Genomic DNA, 24253 nt, shown 5'->3' on the forward strand with positions numbered 1-24253 from the left:
TTGTTATCCTCAGATTCATCTTTGACATCACTTTTCCCCGGTCTTAAAATAGCAATAAAATAATGTTTTACGCTTTAAATAGAACTGTTTTATTACAAGGTCCCCTGTGTCCCCTTACGAATCCTTTAACAGTGACAGCCACAGTTTTTCTTGGCAAGTGCGTTCCAGCTCACAGTGTTAACTCACTGTACTTCATCCTCAGAGATCCTGGGGTAGCCCTACCATCACCTTTCACCAAAAGGAAACCGAGGCTCCAGGTTAACTTGCCTGCCTGTGACCTCACAGGAGCCAGGAGGCGTAGTCAGTACCTGAAACACATGACCTGCAGCCACACGACACTGCCTCCCATGACTTGTGAAGAGGGCAACAAGGGAGCACGAATTTGATATCAGCACCCACTCCAAGGCAACACTCAAAACAAAAGAAGCCTTTCTTTTCTAAATACATAGCTGCACTGGCAGGTCCCAGACTTAAGTGTTAAATGAAGAAATTAATTCGCAAGGTTCTAATGTCAAACACACCCACTTCCTCCCTCTTTCCTGTGAGGATAAAATGCCCTCTGTCCTCTAACTGAGGAAGCATAGAGAATAATTTTCCCGTTTATTAAAAAGTGAAACATGACCAACTCAAAAGAGAGGCCATGGAATCTGTTCAGTTAAGACTAAGTTTGCCACCCCCACCCCAGCTCTCCATATGGGGCACACAGTCATAAAACTCAAAACCAACTTCCTAACACAAGGACCTCTGATAAATGCCATGCTGCTGTTGGTGAAGCCTTGCCTGGGCGCCAAGACCTGCAGGCAGACATGACTGAGGGGTGGCCCTGCCGGTCAGAGCCTGAAGACCGGGGGGCAGGGGGGGACAACACGTGCAGGTTCTGCTGGGGGGTGGGGGGAGGCGGGGGCAGGGGAGGGGACGCTCCACCAGATCCAAGGACTGGAGAAACCGGAGGCGGCTGGGGCTTGCGACAGCAAACGGCACCAGAAATTTGGAAGTGTCTCTAGCTGAGCGGGCTGCCTTCCGCCCAGAGGAGACATGCATGTGGACAAGCAGGTTCTCTGCTGGCTCTGGGGGACTATGACGAGATGAGGGGCTCAGTTTGAGAGTTTCACAGGCTCGAATAAGGGTGCCTGGATGATACCAGTGAATAGTACACTGACCCTCACAGACCAGCCAGTGACACATCTGCACTCACACACGCACACGGGACCCTGCAGCTCAGGGCTGTATATCCTAAGAGCAATGGGTGGGGAATGGAGCTCTGGATCACCCCCATCCAAGCGACAGGCTGAGGAGAAACTGTCACGGTGATCGAGGACAGGGCAGCTGGACCCAGCAGTGGAAGCAGACACAGGTTGGAGAGCCTCAAGAGGGGAAAGCCAGAGTGGAGGGCACTGGGGGAGGGAAGCCTGGCTGAGGAGGGAGACAGGAGGCGTGCAACAGCAAATGGCACCAGAGGAAATCTCTCCAACTGAGTGTGGTGCCTTCCACCAAGAGGAAACACACACAGGGACGGCAGGGGCTCAGGAGATCCTGGGATGGCAGGAGGGGGGAACAGGGGAAAGGCAGACTCAACACGGTTTATGGGTAGGGGGGCTACTAAATAGCAGCATCAACTTCCTTGATGATGCTGGAAGCAAAGTGTCGCAAGGTGGGGATGGGCTAGGAGGGGAAGGGGCTTGACAGCATCAGTTCCCATTTAATACACACACTGAAGGAAACAGACAGCAAATGACCAGGACATGCATGCAAGATCCTATCTGAAACTTCTCCTCCACACGACTGTTTTACCGGCCTCAGAAATGCATGTACAGATGGTTAAAGGTGCTTTGGGTGTGTATTTTGTCAGATTAAAAAAAAAATCATCTATGACAAGGCCAACCCCACTCTCAAAGGGGAAGGAGGTGCAAAAAGGGTCAGGAACTAACTGCTCTCGGCTGGAAAACACCTCCCCTCTCACGCTCTTCACTGAGCTGCCTGCCCAGAATAATCTGAACACCTGGAGGTTGAAGCATCCCAGCCCTGTGGAATCTGTGAACACAGCCGATTTAAAACTAACTACTGGGCTTCCCTGGCAGCTCAGTTGGTGGGGAATCCGCCCACAATGCGGAAGACCTAGGTTTGATCCCTGGGTTGGGAAAATCCTGTAGGGGAGGGAATGGCTACCCACTCCAGTATTCTGGCCTGGAGAATTCCATGGATTGTTATATTCCATGGGGTCACATATAATCCATATACCTGAATATACATATCTTAGATGCAATAAATTTAAAAAAAAAAAAAAAAAAGAACTGACTACTATCTGATTCCTTTCCAACATTTATCTGGAAAATGGCGTGTGCTGATTGGACAGAACCTTTAGTTCTACATCAACCCTTCCCCTGAACCAGTCCCAGGGTTGCCCAAGGAGCAGGCAGGTTAAAAAAAAAACAAACCAGAAATAAAAGTTTCACTCTTTCATCCCCAATGCTAAGCCTCTTAGCATCACCTAGTGGTTTGTTCAATAACTGCAGGTAACAGAACTTCCTAAGGGGTCGCAGAGTCAGACAGACAGACACAACTACTTGACTGAACAACAGAACTTCCAAGCAGACACAAATTGGCTCCATCAGGTCTCCTAGCCTCCTTCCCCCTGCTTCTCTCTCTGCTAAGAGCTCCAGCTGCTCCTCTCCTATCGTGTTCCGTGGTGAGTCCTCCAGGCAAGGCCGACCGTGACCCACTGACCTAGACCATGGATAGTACACAGTGAGTGTTCACCAGCCACATAGGATGAAGTAAACTGGAGACTAATAGCTGTGGACTACAGCAAATGACTCCATGCAAGTTTGTGTGGAACAACCTGTGGAGTTGAAGTGAAAAGTGTTAGTCACTCAGTCACACCTGACTCTTCGTGACCCCCTCGACTGTAGCCCAGCAGACTCCTCTGACCATTTTCCAGGCAAAAACGGTGCAGTGCCGTTTCCTCCTCCAGGGGATCTTCCCAATCCAGGGATCAAACCCATGTCTCCTGTGGCTCCTGCAACTGCAGGTAGATTCTTTACCACTGAGTCACCTGGGAAGCCCCTAGGTCATTCCATCACCACTCAGAAAGCCTGCAGGACTGGGAATTCCAACAGAGAACTGGACAAAGGGCAGAGTCCAGGAAGACAAGCCAGGAAACAAGGGTCTGCCACCCAATTTCACCACTTCATTCACCCTGCAACCTGGGGCATACAGTGCCGCCCCTGCAGGGAAATGGGGAGGGTCTGGATGATGTCTCACAGGGTCAGTGCCTCACAAAGGGTCCTAATCCTGATCAGGAAATAAAGAGCTGATACAAGTGAGAGAGAAGGAAGGGGACTACAGGATGGAAGTCTGAGAGGACCAACATTTTTCAGTGCTTCAAATGGAAATGTTTGCTTCAATTCCTTAAAGTTAAGTTTTGAATACTTTGTGAGTGTGTATATTTTGAAAGGAAAGAAAGGTTGTAGAAAAAATGAAGATTAAGCATCTTACTGTCTGAGATTCTTCTCTTAATGCTCAGTCTTACAACACTGTGCACTGAGCATCTTTTCCCTGGCATAGCTCCAACGGCTACACACTGATCCAGACGCTAACACCTGACGGCCCACGGAGTGCTGGTCCTCTCCTCCCGCCCCAACAACACAGGTGCGAAGACAAAGGTAATCCTAACAGTCCCCATCCTGTTCAGTGAATCCTCCTAGAATGAATGAATGGTACTGCTCTAATTCAGAAGTCAATATTCACAATTCACAGACAAGCCAGTATGAACACTGCTTTCAATTTTTTGGTATAACCACTATTTAATTAAGTTCCTTTTATAACAACATCACTGTTTTCATTTACTATTTTGCTAAAGTCCAATAAGCACTGTAATTATGGAGGTCAAAAAAATCAAAACCAGGAAGGGCAGCCAAAGGGGAGAGAGAGTGTGGGGTATTTCCTGGGGTTGAAACTTTAAATCTGACTTATGGTCCCAAGTCATCACTGTTGGTTATCTATTTTACCTTCTTTCAGGGCAAATTATCAGAAGTTGACTATAGTAACAAGTTTCCCCCTGAAAAGCCTTCTCTTCAATCCATCATTGTTGGTATAATTTACTACTTGGATCTGTTTAGACAGTAACTTTAGGAGGGTGCTCTCTTCAAGCCATCTTTTCCACAGGAGTTGGCAGGTCTGCAGAGGAATGGTGTTACAGGAATGGCATAAAATGCCAGCACCGACTCCATATCACACAGAAGATACAAAATTGAAACCGTTATTCTCACCTCTGTAAAAGCTCAAACGTTAAATGGCTGAATTAAAGTGCAACCTTATGAAATCTGCTGACAGGCAAAAACATTGAGTGGTTAAGAGCCTTTCTTACAATTCAAGACATATACAGTAAACCACATACCTTACCACAAATCACCGAAATGAAATTATTCATAAACTCAATGGCAATACTAACACCGTGAAACGTAAGTCCATAAGCCATGATTATCCTTACATATTTTATGCATCAAAGTTTGTTTTCCTAAAGTCAACACCTAGAGGTCATGTTACCATTTAAAATCCATGAAAATGCAAGGCACAGAACTTTCACTGATATTTCAGGCTCAACAGTTGGCTTGTCAGTGACATTCTGATGCTGTTGACCTGCCTTTCTGTCATCTTCCTAACTGTTTAGAATATTCTCCAAGTGTTTTCTTCCTCATTACTTCACTGTGCAAGAACACACACTATCCTGGTTATCTTATCAGGTGGAGGACAGTTAAGTGACCAGAATGTGCCATTACCCACTGGTGACAAATCAACTTACATTTTGTCATAGGGGAAGAGGGAGTCCCATATAGGGAGGTCTATAAAGGATACAGAACAGAAACACCTGCAAGGACACACACCTGTCAAGTCAGATGTGAACTGAACTCTCACCCATGTGAGTCTGCACACAGGGGCTGGACCTCCTCCACTCAGGGCCTGCTGCATGGTCACTGCCTGGGCTACTTGGGAGAATTTGAAGAGGATGAAAAATGCTAGAGAAATTATTTCCCAAGGACAGGAGAAAAATATATATTATTTATAAACCACCAAAGCAAAGCTCAATCGGGGTATATTGTCAGATCCAAGAATTCATTTTTCTGAGCAGATCCAATTTGTAGTGATTTTATGGCTCTCTCCAGTGACAATTTTAAGGTCTAAAACAGTATAAAATCATCTCTTAAGTGTGTTTTACTAAAATTCATAATAAATGGCATGACTAGAGTCTCAATACCCCACAGAACAGAATGTTTTTCAGCTAAGACCTCAGTTTACAGAGTTCTCTGAGACTAGAATTCTTGCTCCTATTTGGGCATTCAGCCTGGTCTCTTTCCTTGCCACCATTATTTACACACCTTTAAAACAGAATACACTGGTGCACAATTTTGAAAGCAAAACATAAAGAACGAAATAACTCTGTGTGTGATCTGAAAGCATTTTATATAATTCAGGTTTGGGAGAGGACAAGTGATCCCCAGTAAAAGCCCAGGAGGAATTCAATGTTCATCACTTACCAGGCTATGTTCCATTCCAGGCTCTGGAGGGAGCAGCAGCTGAGGCTGCCCCCTCTGCTTGTATCTGTCACACTTACTCTCAACATGGGTCTGTGCCTCAGGTTTTGCACTTAGTTTCAAAACAAGCTATAAGAATTAAGATTTTCATGTTCCTTTTGCTCATCTCCTGGCTCAGTCATTCCTACTGAAAAATGGCATATACTCCCTCTCAGACTGACATAAACCACTTCCTGAAACATGGAAGCCTCCCCAAGCCTCTGAAGGCCTCCTGTGCAGGTTCATGCTTCCACCAGGATGGGGAAGTGCTTTTCCCTTCCGTCACCTGCTTAAATCAGAGTTTACACTTAAGGAAAACAGCGAATGGAACAAAATGTTGACAAATGACACCATGAAGATGGCCTTGCCACCAAAGAACGTAAAAGCAAAATGCAATGCAGTTATGGATAAACAGACCATGAATAACTGAAATCTGGCTATGTTTCACTCCAAAATGCTGTGTATGACTATTATTTTCTGTGTGCAGTTGATCTGAATTACATTTCACTTGTGGTTACACAAAACTACCCGGCATTCATTAAGTACAGACATAATGACAGGGCAGAGAGATGATCCAGAAATGCGGACACCCAAAATAAATGATCGTGGGGTCAAAAATTGGCCTGTGGATAATGATATCCTTCTAAGAATTCAAAAGAGAATAAACTTATTCAAACTGCTGTTTCCTCCTGTTTCTTTCCCAAATTTAATAAATAAAAATGATACACATAAAAATTACTCTCAGCAGAACTGCTTAGATGTTAATGCAAGTCAAATTCCATGACAGCCAACATCAACAGATCTTTTAACTAAGGAGCTAGAATTTCACAGTTAAGTGCTGCTTAAGGTAAGTGGGCCTACCATTCAAGTTACGTCTGCGGTAGTGATCTGACCTACTACAACCTCAATACGCCTTTCATTTTTATCAAGTAAACCTCCCAGGAGGGGTATATGACAAAGGGGGAAAAAATTCTAAACAATCTACTTTACCTAAGCTCAGTGTGATTCCAACAGTTACTCAGTTGAAAACTGTCAGCAATTACATTCTTTATTTCTAAGGTTCAATAACCAGGCTCAAACGAATGAAACATTTTAAAAGGACCCATGCTTTTGCTCAGATAATGAAAACATTATCTGACCTAATCAAAAACAGGGTTAAAAAAAATAAATCTTGGGGGGAGGTAATGGGGGACCATCAATTCAAAAGTGATTAGACTGTAGCAATACTCTACACAAATACAAATAACTAAGAGCACCCAGTGTTGCTCTATTTTATTTCTCTTTTGGAGGAGCTGCATCGCTTGCAGGATCTCAGTTTCCCAACCAGGACTTGAACCTAGGCCCTGGCCCAGTGAAAGTGCCGAGTTCTAACCACTGGACCACCAGGGACTTTCCTCACAATGTTCTAGAGAGTAGTTTACCATCAGATTTTAGCAAGTAAACTAGATTTTAACATACACAGCAAACTATGTATCAAACCACATTTACAGTTATTTGATTAGAATGCTTTAAAACATTTAAAATGAATCTTTTCTTTCTCCTTTTAAATAAAGATTGAGGGAGACGCCCGTGCGCGGCTGTCTCGGCGGGCAGGATGGTGGCGGCGGCCCGGGGTAGCGGCCGCACATCTGCGCCCGGGCTGCTTCTGCTCCTGCTGGTTCCTCTGCTGTGGGCCCCGGCCGGGATCCGGGCCGTACCCGACGAAGCCCTCAGCCACCGGAACAAGGAACCGCCGGCGCCTGCCCAGCAGCTGCAGCCGCAGCCCGCGGCCGTGCAGGGCCCCGAGAAAGGATTTACACCAGCTGCTCCAGTTCACACCAATGAAGAAGATCCAGCTAACCAAACTAACTTGGGATTTATCCATGCATTTGTGGCTGCCATATCAGTTATCATTGTATCTGAACTGGGTGGTAAGACGTTTTTTATAGCAGCCATCATGGCGATGCGCTATAACCGTTTGACAGTGTTGGCTGGTGCTATGCTTGCCTTGGGCCTAATGATGTGTTTATCAGTTTTGTTTGGTTATGTCACCACTGTCATCCCCAGGGTGTATACATACTATGTTTCAACTGCATTATTTGCCATTTTTGGCATTAGAATGCTTCGGGAAGGCCTAAAGATGAGTCCAGATGAAGGTCAAGAGGAACTAGAAGAAGTTCAAGCAGAATTAAAGAAAAAAGATGAAGAATTTCAACAAACCAAACTCTTAAATGGACCAGGAGATGTTGAAACGGGTGCAAGCACAACAATACCTCAGAAAAAGTGGCTGCATTTTATTTCACCCATCTTTGTTCAGGCTCTTACATTAACATTCTTAGCAGAACGGGGTGATCGCTCTCAACTGACTACAATTGTTTTGGCCGCTAGAGAGGACCCCTATGGTGCAGCGGTGGGGGGAACAGTGGGGCACTGCCTCTGCACTGGACTGGGGGTCATTGGAGGAAGAATGATAGCACAAAAGATCTCCGTCAGGACTGTGACAATCATAGGAGGCATCGTTATTTTTGGCGTTTGCATTTTCTGCACTATTTATAAGTCCTGATTCTGGTTTTTAACGTTCATTTGTATTTAGTTTAAGATAGGTAACTTTATGTACATAGTGTATATTATAACTAAAAGTGATGGAAAATACTGTATTTTGTAGCAGTGATTTGTGAGTTTGACCCACTTAATGGAAGTATTATGTCCAAAAGAAATAATCACTGATTCTATTTGCAAAATGGATTTTTAAAAGAAAGCTGATATTTGTGTTTTTCCTCTTCTCCAGCATAATTATGTTAATATAAGGTCTCCATTTTTATTTTATTGGCTTTTTTTTTTTGGCCAGGGGTGAGGTGGGGGTAGTATTATATAGGGAACCGTTGTTCAGGGGGTCCTGCCACTTAATTTTTTTTCAGCGCTGACTGACCCCTTTGTAAAGAATATAAATTTTCTCCTGGATAACCAAGGTGTTTTAAGATGTTTACCTTAAAATTCTTCCTGGGGGAAAGAATGAATTAATTTCTATCTTTTAAAACATTTTCCTGAGCCAGTAAGCAGTGGTTTAATCAGAAGTCTTTTCAAAATTTGTCTTTTAAGAGCAAGAGAAAGGTACTGCTGTTATTAAACAACTGACAGTTGTTTGCCAGGTCCTTTCTTCCTCTTTTTTAATTGGGTAGAAAACCCAATACAGTAACAGTCAATATTTGACCATGTGGAATTAGCAAATTAAGAGAGAATACTGAGTGTATTCATATTTTTCTATGCTGAATGAACAGTGTAACATGCGACATAAATAAAAGCGGTATGACCAGTGGAAAAAAAAAAGATTGAGGAAATTTCCCAGGAATGGAGGTTTTCCTTGTGAAGTGGGCTTCCCTGGTGGCTGGGCAATAAAGCATCTGCCTGCAATGCAGGAGACCACCTACAAGGCAGGACTCCCTTGTTCGATCCCTGGGTTGGGAAGGTCCACTGGAGAAGGAAATAGCAACCAACTTCAGTATTCTTGTTTGGGAAATCCCATGGACAGAAGAGCCTAGCGGGCTATGGTCCATGCGATCACAAAACAGTCAGACACAGCTTAGCAACTAAACCACCACCACCTATTGTGAAGCAATTTTAGGAATATAAACATAATGACAATGCCTTCTGACTTTAAGTGTGGGAGACCTGGGTTCGATCCCTGGGTTGGGAAGATCCCCTAGAGAAGGGAACGACTACCCACTCCAGTATTCTGGCCTGGAGAATTCCATGAACCGTATAGTCCATGGGGTCGCAAAGAGTTGGACACGACTGAGTGACTTTCACTTTCACTCTGACTTTAAAATTAGAATGTCCGCTTTTAAAAGCATCACACCATGCATCTCCCGCTACAGGTTAAGAACAATGTTTAACTTAATGATCTACACAAAGGCTGTTACTGGTCTCCTTGACTCTTACAGCTTTCCCTTGCAGTGAACACGCTTTTAAAAGTTACAATAAAAAAATTCACCTAAATAACCTAAAAGTTATCATTTTAAAAGTCCAAAATGCTGATGCATCTATCAATTAACTGCTCATTTTAAGAGAAATCCAGACACCTAGATTACTCAAAATAATGTATTTTGTATAGGAATAAAATGCTCATTTAAAAAATGCTCATTTTTCAAGTATTGCTTGCTGTCATCTATCTACCAATAAAAGGATGTGTTTTATAAAACACATGGAATTTGATGGAATTCTGACCATTCGTAAAACAGTATACATTTTGCACCTCTCTACTGCTTTCACCCTCATCCTGGTACCAAATGCTGTCAGATATGCCAAAATGTTAAACCAGCAAACATTAAAGCCTAAATAAAGACAGTTCAGAACTTCCCTGGTGATCCAGTGGTTAAGAATCTGCCTGCCAATGCAGGGGACATGGGTTTGATCCCTGATCCAGGAAGGTTCCACATGCCTCGGGGCAACTAAGTTCATGCATCACAACTACTAAAAGAAAAAAATGAAGGAAGAAAGTGAAGTTGCTCAGTCGTGTCCGTCTCTGTGACCTCAGGGACTGTAGCCTACCAGGCTCCTCCATCCATGGAATTTTCCAGGCAAGTGTACTGGAGCAGGTTGCCATTTCCTTCTCCAGGGGATCATACCAAACCAGGGATCGAACCTGGGTCCCCCTCATTGCAGGCAGATGCTTTACCGTCTGAGTCACTAAGCCCTCACTATAGACCTTGTGCTCTGCAACAAGAGAAGCCACCAAAATAAGAAGCACGATCACATCCAGACAGTAGCCCCTGCTCTCCGCAACTAGAAAAACCTCAAGCAGCAACACACACCCAGTGCAGCCAATAAACTAAAAAAAAGACAGTTCATTTCCTGAAGTGCTGGCTACTGGTCCTCTTTGGATAATGAATCCTGAGAAACAGCCCCAGCTTCTTAGTCATGTGTAAAAACATACACGCGCCTGCCTCTGACTTCCCACTTTAACTTTAGAAACAGAAGCCATGAGGCTTTACAGTTTTATTGTGAACTGGCCCTACTTTCTGAGCCTTAGCATAGCAAATGAAACATTAACTTCAGGCCAAACTGTTGCAGTTTTTCTTTTCCAGTTGAGTTGGCCTTGCTGTGCTAAAACTGAATAAAATCCATTTACTCAATACAAAACAGGCATTAAAAAGAAAAAAACCCAATACTTTCTTATATCCTAAGAAATAACTCCAAAGTGAGTAGAATCCTCAAGGATTACGACCCCGAGGTTGTAATAACTGCAACACAGACAGGACTATCCATTAGTCACACAAGGGAGCACAATTACTTGGTCAGAAGGCAAGACGTGGAAATGTAATCTGTCAACAGAAAATGACTGATAACGGACATGGATTTTCCACTTAATGTAAAAGTAAGATCCCTCCCCACCCCATTCTGCTCATATGTCATTTTACTTTTAGTGACACATAAGGCACAGGCCTTGTTCAGAAATTCAATTGAACACAGACTGTCTGCTCCCATCTTGGCCTCAGACCCATATCTCTTGAACTATACCTGCAATCTTTATGGCTACAGGATCCTCTGAAACTGGAACCAGCCCTTCCTTGACTTCCGCCTGCTTTTCAGAGACCAGGGGAGACGTGGCGGGAGGGGAATACTTAGTTTCCACAGAAACCACAGGTGAGGAAGAGGAAGAGGGCTTAGAATCATGAAAAAGACTGGCCCACGACTTGGCGGGCTGACTGGCAGGCACAGTGCCCGCTGCGGAGGCCGGGGGCAGGAGGTGGGGCGCTCTCGGCCTTGGCGGGGTCCGAGTCCGAGCTCTCCACAGTGTGCGACTCCACCCCGTTGGCAGCTGTGCCCTCACCCAAGGATTCAAGTATCTGTCCATTAGTGACTCCAAGGTTCTCAGTAGTATCAGTCCCCACGGAGGGCTGAGCCACAGCTGTCCTCAACAGGGTGTCCCTGCCGGCCTCGGCAGGGAGGCAGGAGGCCTCCGAGTCGGCCCCGGGGCAGACCTCGGGCTGCCCTGCAGTCCTGGCCCCACTGTCCAGGGCTCCGGGGAAAGCCCCAGCAGACCCGGTGTCGCTGACAAAGTCCGTGGCATCCTGAGGGCTGCCCCAAGTCCGGGGGGTTCCTGCCATGGGCATATCCCCCATCAAGTCTGCGTCCTCGGCGCCTACACTGTTGGGGACTGCTGGGCCGGCGTGGCCATTGACCAGGGCTTCCGCCGAAGGTCCACCCTCGCCACCGTCTTTCAAGTAACTGTAATATCCAGGGGGACGTTTTTTCTTCTTTTTACGCTCCCTTTGTCCAAGACCACCGGAAACACCATCGTTCTCTAAAGCTTCCGCCTCGGCATGAGAGCCGCCATCCAGGGCAAGGGCAGGGCCCGGATACTGGCAGTTGGCAGAGCTGTAGTTCACCTCTTTATCAATGTCATCAGGGAGCTTTTTGGAAGTTGTGCAGCTAAGGATAAATTCAGGGGCCTGAGGATTCAATGTGCTTGAAATACTGTAGCTGGGAGTTCTCGGCAAAGTGTCACTGGATTCAATTACTTCATTAACACCAAATTCAATTCTCTGATAATCGTGCCCTGTTTAGAAAGAAAATGATCAGTAAATATCCCACTAGTTAAGATCACAGCTATACAACTTATAAAAGTCTCAGTAATTGTTTCTTTTTGAAACTGAAACCTTAAAGTCTTACAGTAATTAACAAAGCAATAACATTTAATTTGTGCTAAATAAGTCACCTGCTGAAATAAATAATAACCACAAACTTGTATTTAGTTTGAAGATACAAAATACAGAAGCTGGTATCCATACTGCACTCACAGTAGTTAAGATAGAAATTAAAATGAAACTACGAATAGGAAACAAATGCTATTCTGCCTGTCTGAACATGTCCCTCAATGCAATCTGATTTTATTAGTTTATTTTATACCTAAGACTAGGGCATATATATTTTGGAAAACTTAATTTTTAAAAATCAAGATGACCAACTTGGGGACTTGAAAACCACTGCTTGCTCACACTCTCTACATATATATTATATATATATATATGGTTTCTCTAATTTGTCCAATTTAATAATTCAAAAAGTATGAATTATACAAAAGCACTCTTTCAAATTATCCATTTCCCAGACTCTTCTATTAACAACCTTAACTGAAGCCCAAAACTGGCCTTGCATGAGTGCCTGTGACTTCTCCTAAATTAATTCATATTGGATTAACTCCATGAATAAGGAAGGTGCTTCCAAAAATCCCAAAAGATAAAGTTAGGACTGTAAACCTTTAAAAATCTCCTTGAAATCCTTTAATACCTCTTCCCCACTGACAACAATCCACATGTTCTATACATTTAAGATGGACATTTTTTTTCACAGACCACATCTTGAAAATTAGGGTGAGTTTCAGAATCAACTGAGTTTCTCAACAGAAACTAAACACCAATGTCATCTTATATCTGATGAAATAGTTAAACATTTTGAAGTTAGGAAAGGATATGTGTTTTTTAATTTATTTTTCATGCACTACTGAAGATTTCTCAAGTCTAGCACAAGAGGCCCACTTTTTCTCAAGGCGTTTATTTCAAGAAAAAAAAAATCACAGTACCCAAATAATCATATTCTACTCAGAAAACTGAATATATTTTACTTTGGAAGTATTTTTAGAGGAGAAAAAAGCCCCACAGAGGGGCCAGGGCCCTAAATAGTTTTCTAATTCTCCATTTGGTTTGATATCACACACCCTGCGAGTGGGGAGAATACACCAGCCAGACAGCAAAACATTCCTGAAAAAAGAACATGATGATGGTTACAGCTAACCATCTATAGAGATACCGAGAGGACAATTTCAATCCTCTGGCCCCTGAGCACTGATTCGTGGTTTCCTTTTTGAAAACAATCACCAAAGGAAATATATTTCTCCATTATCCCTAAAAGTGAGCTGTCCAGTTTGCTTCCAGGGAGCTCCATCCACTGAGGCTATGAGGATGAAGAGCTGCTCTGTGGACCACGACGGATGTAGCTGAAGCAGGGAGGCCGCCGTTCAGACTGGGACATACATCAGGAGTCACAGTGAAGTTAGTATCTGCTCTACCATGCAGTCTGTGCAGAGTTTGGTTATTCCTGACAGACACAGTGCGTTCTACAACATAATCATTAATCTTATCGTAACATACAACACTCCAGAATGTGATGTGATATTAATGGAACCATTCTGATATGCTACAGTTGTTACCAAAACATTTACCAGACTGTGGACAGTCTGACCAAATCCCTGCAAGGCTGAGTCCTACCCAGAACAGTTCAGTTCCTTTTCTTATGCAGGAACACGGGTTGTGGACACACACATGCACTGCACTCCAGGGCAGAGAAGTCTGGACAAGGTCCAACCTGTCGGGCTAGAAAAGTGCCTGGAGGGCCTACAAGCTCATGAGCACTTGGATCATCAGGCAGGAGATTTGTTGGGGGAAGGAAAATTAGCTCAAACACAATAAACCCACCCTAACACGGCCCTCTCAAAGCCTGTGCCCTGCAGCACTCACAGTACAGTAGCCTGGGGTGCCCAGATGGGGTCCTGAAGTCTGAGATGCTCAGAGGCACCCAGGAGATGCTCATGCCCACGTCTGTCTGAGAACCACTACTTAAGTGGCTTCCTCAGTTGACTTCTCCAATCAGCTTACAGTGAGTCAGGTCAACAATCATGGAACTCTCAGCTGTGCGCAGTGTTTATTATCAAGGAGCAGGGGTACAGAGATTAGGAAGGCAAGGTCCCTGCCTCAGGGGATTACATCTATAGGGAGACAGACATCAAAGATGGAAATGACGAAGCAGAGGGTGGGTGAGATAAAGCCTCTACAGCTTTACAAGAATTTGTTGTATGACTCAGGGAGCTCAAACTGGGGCCCTGGGACAGCCTAGAGGGGTGGGATGGGGTGAGAGGTGAGAGGGAGGTTAGTGTTGATACACGGCAGAAACCAACACAATATTGTAATGATCCTTCAAATAAAAATAAATAAATTTAAAAAACAGAATGCTCCTCAACACACACAAAAAGACATCTATTTGAATGAGAAACTACAGAGAGGTCAGAGGAGCTGGCAGGATAACCAGATTTGGGAGGGGAGGGGAGGGGTGGGGAGAGGAGGTGGTAAGGCTACTTCCTGCTTTGGGGACTAACTTAAAAAGGCCACATTAGGAGCCCCCACCTAGAGTGTGCGGAGCCGGCCGTGGTGGGAAGTGCCAGAACAAATCACTCTTAAGCGCTCATCCAAAACCCTCCCGAGGGTTTACAACTCTGCAGACACTGCACCATGCACACAGAACCGGATGCGCTGCGGTCTCCGCCGCCCACAGCTGAACTCAGCCTAAAACAGGGGGGCAGACTCATGGACTACTGGACAGCGAGCTGGCACTGTAGGAGAAATGAAAATTACACAACAGGACAGAAGAGGCCTTGGGGAACAGGGTCCTTTAAGCTGGCTTCTCTCAGTGTGCGCAGCTGTGTTTTTGGCAGATTAAAAGATGGACTTGAGAGGAGAGAGGGGACAACGGAGAGAAACAGCCAGGAAGCATAACTGAGCAGGGATGCCAGCCTGGAGTGGGTGGGGGACGTGGTGGGTGAGAGCAAGGAGAGAGTGGAGCAGAGGGGAGAGGCACTGCGACACTGGGAGTCTGAGAGGGAGGGGGAGCCTTCGTCTGCAGCCGAAGGCCCTGGGAGGATGGTAAGGCACGACCTGACCAGGGCTCTGACAACAGGGAAGACAGCGAGACATCTGTGAGTCCAAGCAAACACTGGCAGCACAGCAGCTGTGTGCCAAGTACTGGAAGTCAGGGGCACCTCAACCCACAGATTAACAAGGGGGCCCCAGAGGCTGGGAGGCCCAGCAAGTGTGCCTGGGTCCCTCTGGCATCTCTTATTTTATCCTTGTTCTAAGTCATCATTAGAACTGTTCTACCTTATGTTTTTTATAAAGCTACTAATAATTTTAGATAAAATCACTTTCTCGTGCTCGCTTCGGCAGCACATATACTAAAATTGGAACGATACAGAGAAGATTAGCATGGCCCCTGTGCAAGGATGACACGCAAATTCGTGAAGCGTTCCATATTTTTCTCCAACTAACAAAAATAAATGGAAAAAAATCACTTTCTCATTTGTCTGTAGATAAAAAGTTTACATGGTCTCTGCAAGGTTTATATTTAAATCTAAATTATAATAAAACCCTTTCTGACAATGCTATAGAAACAGGGAACCAAATCACTGCTCTCAAAGAAAAGGTTTGGCTTCCAGCTTCTCCAAGGCCAGTGAGGACCTGGAGCACGATGCAAACTGAAAAGTGGTCCAGACAGGTTTGACACGTGCAGTGGCAGCCAGCAAGATGAGAGGGCCCTACTGTTAGTGACACTGTGACATATATGAGAAGGCTGCAACTCAGTAAGCATCGCCTCCAGTGACCAGCTCAGTGTCTGGGACAGAGACAGCCAGCTACTCAGTCATAACAGGACAGGAGGTGAAGAGGTCACCTGAATTCCCAAGAACCTTGATGACAGGCGTGGACATAATCGCAAACTCAGGACAAGAGAAACGAGCTGCCACTGAGCCGGTGGAAGGCATGTACTCAGAGACTTGCCCGCTCTGGGCCCAACAGCCGGTGCACTCAACAGACAGCCCGCTCCAGAACCCGCACAGACAGCCTTGGCTGTGAAGGGTACACCTGTGCCAGAGGATTCTTACAAAACAAACAGAAATGAGCAATTACTTCCAAAACTCACCTTGGAGGTCTGACACTCTGAAGCACAGAATAAACTTTAATTCATTCGCCAAAGTGGTTCGGTGATTAAAGCTACTGGAGTTTACAGCAAAAACATCAAGCAGGAAGGGAAAGGAAGGAAGCCTGCACCCGCAGCGCGTGCGCTAGGGAGCAGAGGGCAGGGCTTACCGTCGGGGAGGTCACCAGCAGCCTGTGCGCCACACAGAACTGTCCCGCCGTATGGAGGAAGCTGCCCAGGGAAGGGGAAAAGAGTTTAACTCAACAAATTGTTAAAGTTCAACACATGCTATTTCATTAAAGCAACCCTCATTAAAAGGCTATTTATCCATGCAACTTCTCATAACACTATTTTTAACAAAATAACACAGATGGGGAGACAGTAAGATTAAACATCTTCATTTTAAAACACCATCAGAAAGCTTTCCAATACTGATTGCTGTTAAACAGATCCGAAAATGAGGTAAAAAATAAAAACGGGCTCCAATGGCCATGTCAACCAGCTACAAAAGGCTCACGACACACCCTCTGTTTCACAGGAGTTGCAGAGTGCACATCAAATACTATAAACGCTTGACTTGGTCCATTGACCAGTGACCATCTGCACACGTTGTTCACCATCACTACACGTCCACTCAGCCATAGGCAGGAACCAAGCCTGAGGACAGTGAACAAAGCAGCTGGGAAAGAAAAGTCTGAGAATCACACCTCTCTTTTTAACAGGGTATCTTAAATAACTGGATTAACAGCTGGCAATCGCATTCCGTGTTTGCAAGAGAGACAGCAAAATGGCCAGTGCCTGGGCTCTCTGTAAAATGCAGGAACGTATCATGAATATGCCAATTTTTTGCCCCTCCTGGCTATTTCATAATACTTAGGAGCTGGAATGTTTCAAATGGCTATGTTTGAAATGAGAAAGTTTAGAATGGAAAGGGGTAAGTAAGTGGATAGATAATTGCTATCTGAAGGCAGAACAAAAGAACAAAAGGATTACAGCCTAACACGGCTTCTACCACAGCACTTCTCAAAGCCTGCACACTACAGCACAAGCAGTACAACAGCCTGGGATGCCTGGATGGGGTCCCAGGGCTGGCATGTTCAGACACCCAGGAGACTCTCAGGCCCACAACTGTCTCAGAACTACTGCTTCAGTTGATTTCCTATTGACTCTTAGTGAGTCAATGCAACAGTCTCAGAGATAAAAGCTTATCACTCCAAGTACTCTCCTGAGAGAATCAATGACAAATAAGAAGCTAAAAAAACAAAACTGTTAGTCGCTCAGTCGTGTCCCACTCTTAGTGACCCCACAGACGGTAGCCTGCTAGGCTCCTCTGTCCATGGGGCTTCTCCAGGGGATCTTCCCGACCAAGGGATCGAACCCCGGTCTCCTTCATTGCCAGCAGATTCTTCATGGTCTGAGGCACCAGGGAAGCCCAAGAAAACAAACGAACTGACCACTTTCTGGACTTGAGATTAGTGCCTATTTTCACCACACAGGGGCACTCCAGCATTCATCATGGCAAAGCACTTTGTGCCCAGGTGGGCTGCACTTGAGCCTTTAGACCATTCCACACACCACTCCAATGCTCCCATCCGGTACCCCAGCCTTTACCACTGGCGTGGGCACACGGACCCAAACAGTGTGTCTGGGAAAGCCACAAAACAAGATGACATCCCTCTGCAGTCACAGAAGACAGCAAACTCCCAGACACAGCCTTTATTCCACTGATGACACTAGGGTGCCCCCTGGTGATAAAAATCTAAGTTGTAAGGCACTCAAAGTCTTGTTTTTTGAAATCACACTGTACTCACACACAATCTAGGCAGTAGGAGAGCCAGGATCTGAAAACAGAGCCCCGGGCATGCCCCAGGGCCATACTGCTGTTTTCCGTTCAGTGTGTTTAAAACACTTACTTTGGTTTGCTAACCTGGTAAGTGCGTAACTGGGAATTATTGAATGCCAGAATGAGTTCAGGCACAGAAAACGTGTGTATTTTTTTTTTTAAATTCTATACACTGCATATGGTGCCTGTAACGTAGCAAACCTCCATCACCTCCGAGATACCCCTTTGTGGTAACTGGGTATAATAAAAATGCAGCAGAATAAAACTGCAAGAATTGTTCAAAGTTCTCTCTTTAATTATATAGTTACTTATAAGAATAGAGAATTTTTTAAGCAAAAATACAAAATCTCACAAAGGAAACTGAGCAACAGAAAAAGCTGAAATTTATTTGTATTAGATACAAAACCAAATCAACTTACTCTGAAAACAGTGCTATCATATTGTGAGGTCAATACTCAGGACCTTCAATAAGAAGGTAATATTTTTAAATCTTTTTGCTACTGCAATGGGATGAGAGGTTAGATCCCCACCACCAATACCCACACACCCATACACATATACACTCAACAGCACAATCTCAAGTTTTATTACATGCCAAAGTGAAAACTTTAAAAACTTTTTAAATGTCTTTATGACCTCAGGGAAGGAAAAAACTTCTTAAAAGATATTTTAAAAAATCCACGAACTATGAGAAAAAAAATATATGACATTAAAACTTTAAAATGTACTCCCATATGAAAGTAATGTAATGGTGCTCAAATGTTTGTAATCTGGGAGATGTAAATTAAAACAACAAAAATCCACTTACTCCATCAGATTAACAAAAATTAATGGGGCTTCCCAGGAGATACGAGTGGTAAAGAATCCAAGTGTCAATACAAGAGACTTACATAAGAGACGCGGGTTCGATCCCTGGGTTGAGAAGATTCCCTGGAGAGGGAAATGGCAGCCCACTCCAGTATTCTTGCCTGGGAAATCTCATGGACAGAGGAGCCTAACAGGCTACAGTCGATGGGGTCAAAAAAAAGCTGGACACAATCAGAATATCTGAGCACAGCATATTGGGAATTCTCAAAAATTTTTCTTTTTAATGGGATCTAAAAGATCCATATAGTTAAGGCTATGATCTTCCCAGTGGTCATGTAGAGTTGTGAGAGCTGGACCATAAAGAAGGCAGAACACCAAAGAACTGATCCCTTCAAACTGTGGTGCTGGAGAAGAGAGGATCCTGAAAGTCCCTTGGACAGCAAGGAGATCAAACCAGTCAATCTTAAGGAAAATCAATCCTGAATACTGGTTGGAAGGACTGATGCTGAAGTTGAAGCTCCAGTATTTTGGTCATCTGATGAAAACAGCTGACTCAATAGAAAAGTGGAAAAGTCCCTGATGCTGGGAAAGATCAAGGGCAGGAGGAGAAGAGGGCATCAGAGGATGAGTGGCTGGATGGCATCACTGATGCAATGGACATGAACTTGGGCAAACTTCGGGAGATGGTAAGTGAGGAACAGGGAGGCCTGGTGTGCTGCAGTCCATGGGGTCGCAAACAGTATGACATGACTGAGTGACTGAACAACAACAAAAACTCTCATGCACGAGTGATGGGAATGCAGACTGTGAAAACCACTTAGAAAGCAGATGCGCTGAAGATGCTTATTCCTTGCGGGGCACCAAAATTCCATTCCTAGGAGTATTTCTTGGAGAAACCCGCAGACGAGCATGAGGAGACATAACAAAATATGATTACTGCCAAATTTCTATAATAATGGAAGAACTGAAGACCTAGATAGTCCCCCTCAACATGAAAACAGGTAAGCTCAATATTTAACAATTAATGGGGAATTTCCTGGCAATTCAGTGGTTAGGACTCTGCGCTTTCACTGCTGTGGGCACCCAAGTTCATTCCCTGCTCAGGGAACTAAAATCCACAGGGCACAGCCAAAAAAATAAAATTTAACAATTAAAATCAAAGAACAAGAACAAAATGTCCAAATAAATCTAAAGAATATTTAGCTTAAAATAAACGAACTACAAAATGATGAATACAGTATGAAACCACTTTGTTGCTGTTGTTTAGTCACAAGTCAGGACTCTTCTGTAACCCCATGGGCTGGAGCCCACCAGGCTCCTCTGTCCATGGGATTTCTCAGGTAAGAATACTAGAGTGGGTTGCCATTTCCTTCTCCAGGGGAATCTTCCTGACCCAGGGATCACAGATCACACCCACATCTCCTGCATTGTAGGCAGATTCTTTACTACTGAGCCCCTGAGGAGACATTTTTAACCACACAAAACAATCAACAGTGCACAGTACACGCACAGACAGTTAAGAGGTGAAAATCACAGCCAGAAAACAAAATGTACTGTGCATTTTTGGCAGAGTTTCAGTATTTCTGGGGAATAAGGGGAATGAGAGGAAACAACGGAAGCTTCAACTGTCTCTGTAATGTTTTGCTATTTACAAGTATAGCAGTAGTCAAATCCAATGGGTGGGTCCAGTCATTTTTTTCATGTTAGCCTCCACACTTTTCTGTACATTGGAATTCCTATTTAAAAGGCATAAATTAAACAACAACGACGACGACAGATCTAAAACATAATCATCAATTAAATCGATGCATGCACTCAATAAAACAAAATTTTGTCTTACCTCAACTGAAGCGCGAGGAGTCACAAAGAACTGATTGAATTCATCAGGGCTAAAATCTCCAAAAATATACTGGGGGAAAAAAAAAAGAATCACAGATCCCATAACATACACAAATCATACAGTTTCAGAAAAAAGTGTTACATCAATCCTATAAATAATTAGCCAGAACCCCCAAGACCCTTTCTCCAGTAAACAGACAATGCTGTCTGGTGCTCCTTTATAGTCCCACTGCAGAGAGATCTTAAAGTCTAGATAAAAACCTTACGATTTTATGGAAGAAAATCAAAATGATGGGCCTTATGATGGGGGAAAATGTTCCAGTCAATACCAACTACCAGCAAGGATGTGAAGCAACTAGGGATGCAGAAAGGCATAGCAACTCAGGGAAAAAAAAAAAGGTTGGCAGTTCCTTATAAAGTTTAGTTACCACACAACCCAGCAAGCCTACTCCTAAGCACTTACCAAAGAGAAATGAAGAACAATGTCCACACACACACACACAAACAAAAAAAACCTGTATGCTGAAGTTTGCAGCAACTGTACTCATAACCACCAAAAACTGAAAAGAAGCCAAACATATATCAAGAGGTTGACATGATACATGAACATGATGAACTACTAATCAATGACTCTAAAGCATCACACTAAGTGAAGCATCAGACTTACAAGGCCACAAGCTAAGGAAAGAAAACAGATCAGTGGCTTCAAGGTCGGGGGAAGGAATCGCTTCAAAAAGGAACAAGGGAACTTTGCAGGGGGCGGGGGGCGGAGCTTCACAGGGAAAGCCTGTTAGAGAAATAGTAAACTTCCCATGTGCCTAGGAAACACATCCACCAAAAAATTAATGATTTCAGTTCTTGAATATGAATGGACAACAAAAAATCAAAAGACATGAGGGGGGCAATAAACAGCAATAAAGAGGGTTACCATTAAAACAGGGGGAAATGAATCTGCATAAACAAAACACAGGAAACAGAAAAGAAGTTAAAATTCTAATCTGTATCATGAAAGAAATTCTAACAGGTAAAATAAGCAGACTGTCAAGAAAAAAAAGGAAGCCTGAACAAGGAAGTATTCAAAGAAATCAAAGGATTATTAAATTTAAATTACTAAATTTACAAACTCAACAGAAGATCTTAAAGAACCAAGATCAATACTGTACGATAGCAATGCTATGAAAGTTCCAAGAAAAAAAGTATTTCTTTTTGTTTTCATAGAATTCTATAGTTTACTACTCAAGTGCAAAAGGCAAAATAATTCTGACTCTCATACACACCGGCGATGGGTGGCGGCGGGCTGCTTAAGAATTCCAGAAGATGCACTCAAGGGATACAAAGCAGTAACAACAAGCAGGATCCAAAAGATGATCGACACTGTAGACGTGAAGCCCAACGCAAACACGAAGGAAGACTCATGCTGCTTTATTTAACACCAACAACAGGAATGGTGTCCACGTAAAAGAGATCCACTCTACCTTCTGAGCGGCTATTTAATTCACAGTGTGGGGAAGACACATTAGGATAAGAAGTGAATGTTCTTACAGAATTGCTAAGCTTTTCTCTTCAGGCTGGATTTCTCTTGGAAAGATAAAAATAAATGAAATACTCATTGAAATCACACTTCTATGTACACTTTCTTATTTTAGTTTCCATACAATCTAAAGTCTTTTTAAAAAAACACAAATTGGTCAATCCAGTAAGAGAACTAAAATTTCAAATGATTCAATAAAATCATGTCAATGAAGAGGAAGGGGAGGAACCGTGACCCAGTAAGCCTTCTACTAGTCTGCAGGAACAAACCTCATGGTTAACCATCAGAATGCTTCAGTTCAGTTGCTCAGTCGCATCTGACTCTTTGCAACCCAAGCACGCCAGGCTTCCCTGTCAATCACCAACTCCCAGAGCTTGCTCAAACTCATGTCTATCTAGTTGGTGATGCTACCTAACCATCTCATCCTCTGTCATCCTCTTCTCCTCCTGTCTTCAACCTTTCTCAGCATCAGGGTCTTTTCCAATGAGTCATTTCTTCTCATCAGGTGGCCAAAGTATTGGAGTTTCAGCTTCAACATCAGTCCTTCCAATGAATATTCAGGACTGATTTCCTTTAGAATGGACTGGTTGGATCTCCTTGCAGTTCAAGAGATTCCCAAGAGTCTTCTCCAACACCACAGGTCAAAAGCATCAATTCTTCAGCACTCAGCTTTCTTTATAGTCCAACTCTCACAACCACACATGACTACTGGAAAAACCACAGCTTTGACTAAACGGACCTTTGTTGGCAAAGTAATGTTTCTGCTTTTTAATATGCTATCTAGTTTGGTCATAGCTTTTCTTCCAAGGAGCAAGCTTTTAATTTCTTTTAATTTCATGGCTGCAGTCACCATCTGCAGTGATTTTGGAGCCCAAGGAAATAATGTCTCTCACTGTTCCCATTGTTTCCCCATCTATTTGCCATGAAGTGATGGGACCAGATGGCATGATCTTAGTTTTCTGAATGTTGAGTTTTAAGCCAACTTTTTCACTCTCAAGTGGCTTTAGTTTTTCTTCGCTTTCTGCCATAAAGGTGGTGTCATCTGCATATCTGAGGTTATTGATCTTTCTCCCAGCAATCTTGATCCAGCTTGTGCCTCATCCAGCCTGGCATTTCGCATGATGTACTCTGCATGTCAGTTAAACCAAGCAGGGTGACAATATACAACCCTGACGTACTCCTTTCCCTATTTGGAACCAGTCTGTTGTTCCATGTCCAGTTCTAACTGTTGCTTCTTGACCTGCATACAAATTTCTCAGGAGGCAGTTAAGGTGGTCTGGTATTCCCATATCTTTCAGAATTTTCCACATTTTGTTCTGAGCCACACAGTCAAAGACTTTGGTGTAGTCAATAAAGCAGAGGGAGATGTTTTTCTGGAACTCTCTTGCTTTTTCAATGATCCAGAGGATGTTGGCAATTTGATCTCTGGTTCCTCTGCCTTTTCTAAAACCAGCTTGAACATCTGGAAGTTCATGGTTCACATAATGTTGAAGCCTGGCTTGGAGAATTGTGAGCATTACTTTGCTAGCATGTGAGATGAATGCAATTGTGCAGTAGTCTGAGCATTCTTTGGGATTGCCTTTCTTTGGGATCGGAATGAAAACTGACCTTTTCCAGTCCTGTAGCCACTAATGAGTTTTCCAAATTTGCTGGCATATTGAGTGCAGCACTTTCACAGCATCATCTTTTAGGATTTAAAATAGCTCAACTGGAATTCCATTACAATCTCCACGAGCTTTGTTTGTAATGATGCTTCCTAAGGCTCACTTGACTTCACATTCCAGAATGTCTGGCTCTAAGTGAGTGATCATACCATCATGGTTATCTGGGTCATGAAGATCTTTTTTGTATAGTTCTTCTGTGTGTTCTTACCACCTCCTCTTAACACCTTCTGCTTCTGTTAGGTCCATACCATTTCTGTCCTTTATTATGCCCATCTTT

At 43.8% G+C, this 24253-nt stretch overlaps 1 protein-coding gene, 1 non-coding gene and 1 pseudogene across 2 annotated transcripts in view; 2 read left to right on the top strand and 1 right to left on the bottom strand.

Moving 5' to 3' along the window:
* USP10 (ubiquitin specific peptidase 10) overlaps nt 1-24253 on the bottom strand; it is a 66081-nt gene that overhangs the window by 13952 nt on the left and 27876 nt on the right. The window contains 4 exon segments of the mRNA XM_070451449.1: nt 11067-11281; nt 11283-12108; nt 16463-16523; nt 20783-20851. Of these exon segments, the coding sequence (XP_070307550.1) occupies nt 11067-11281; nt 11283-12108; nt 16463-16523; nt 20783-20851 (1171 nt within the window).
* LOC110139209 (putative divalent cation/proton antiporter TMEM165 pseudogene) lies at nt 7142-8307 on the top strand (annotated as a pseudogene).
* Nucleotides 15529-15635, top strand: LOC139030125 (U6 spliceosomal RNA). Its single transcript, XR_011482432.1, has one exon. It is a non-coding gene; the product is annotated as a U6 spliceosomal RNA (small nuclear RNA).

This window comes from Odocoileus virginianus, chromosome 20 (genome assembly GCF_023699985.2).
Source record: "Odocoileus virginianus isolate 20LAN1187 ecotype Illinois chromosome 20, Ovbor_1.2, whole genome shotgun sequence".
Classification (NCBI taxonomy): Eukaryota; Metazoa; Chordata; class Mammalia; order Artiodactyla; family Cervidae; genus Odocoileus; species Odocoileus virginianus.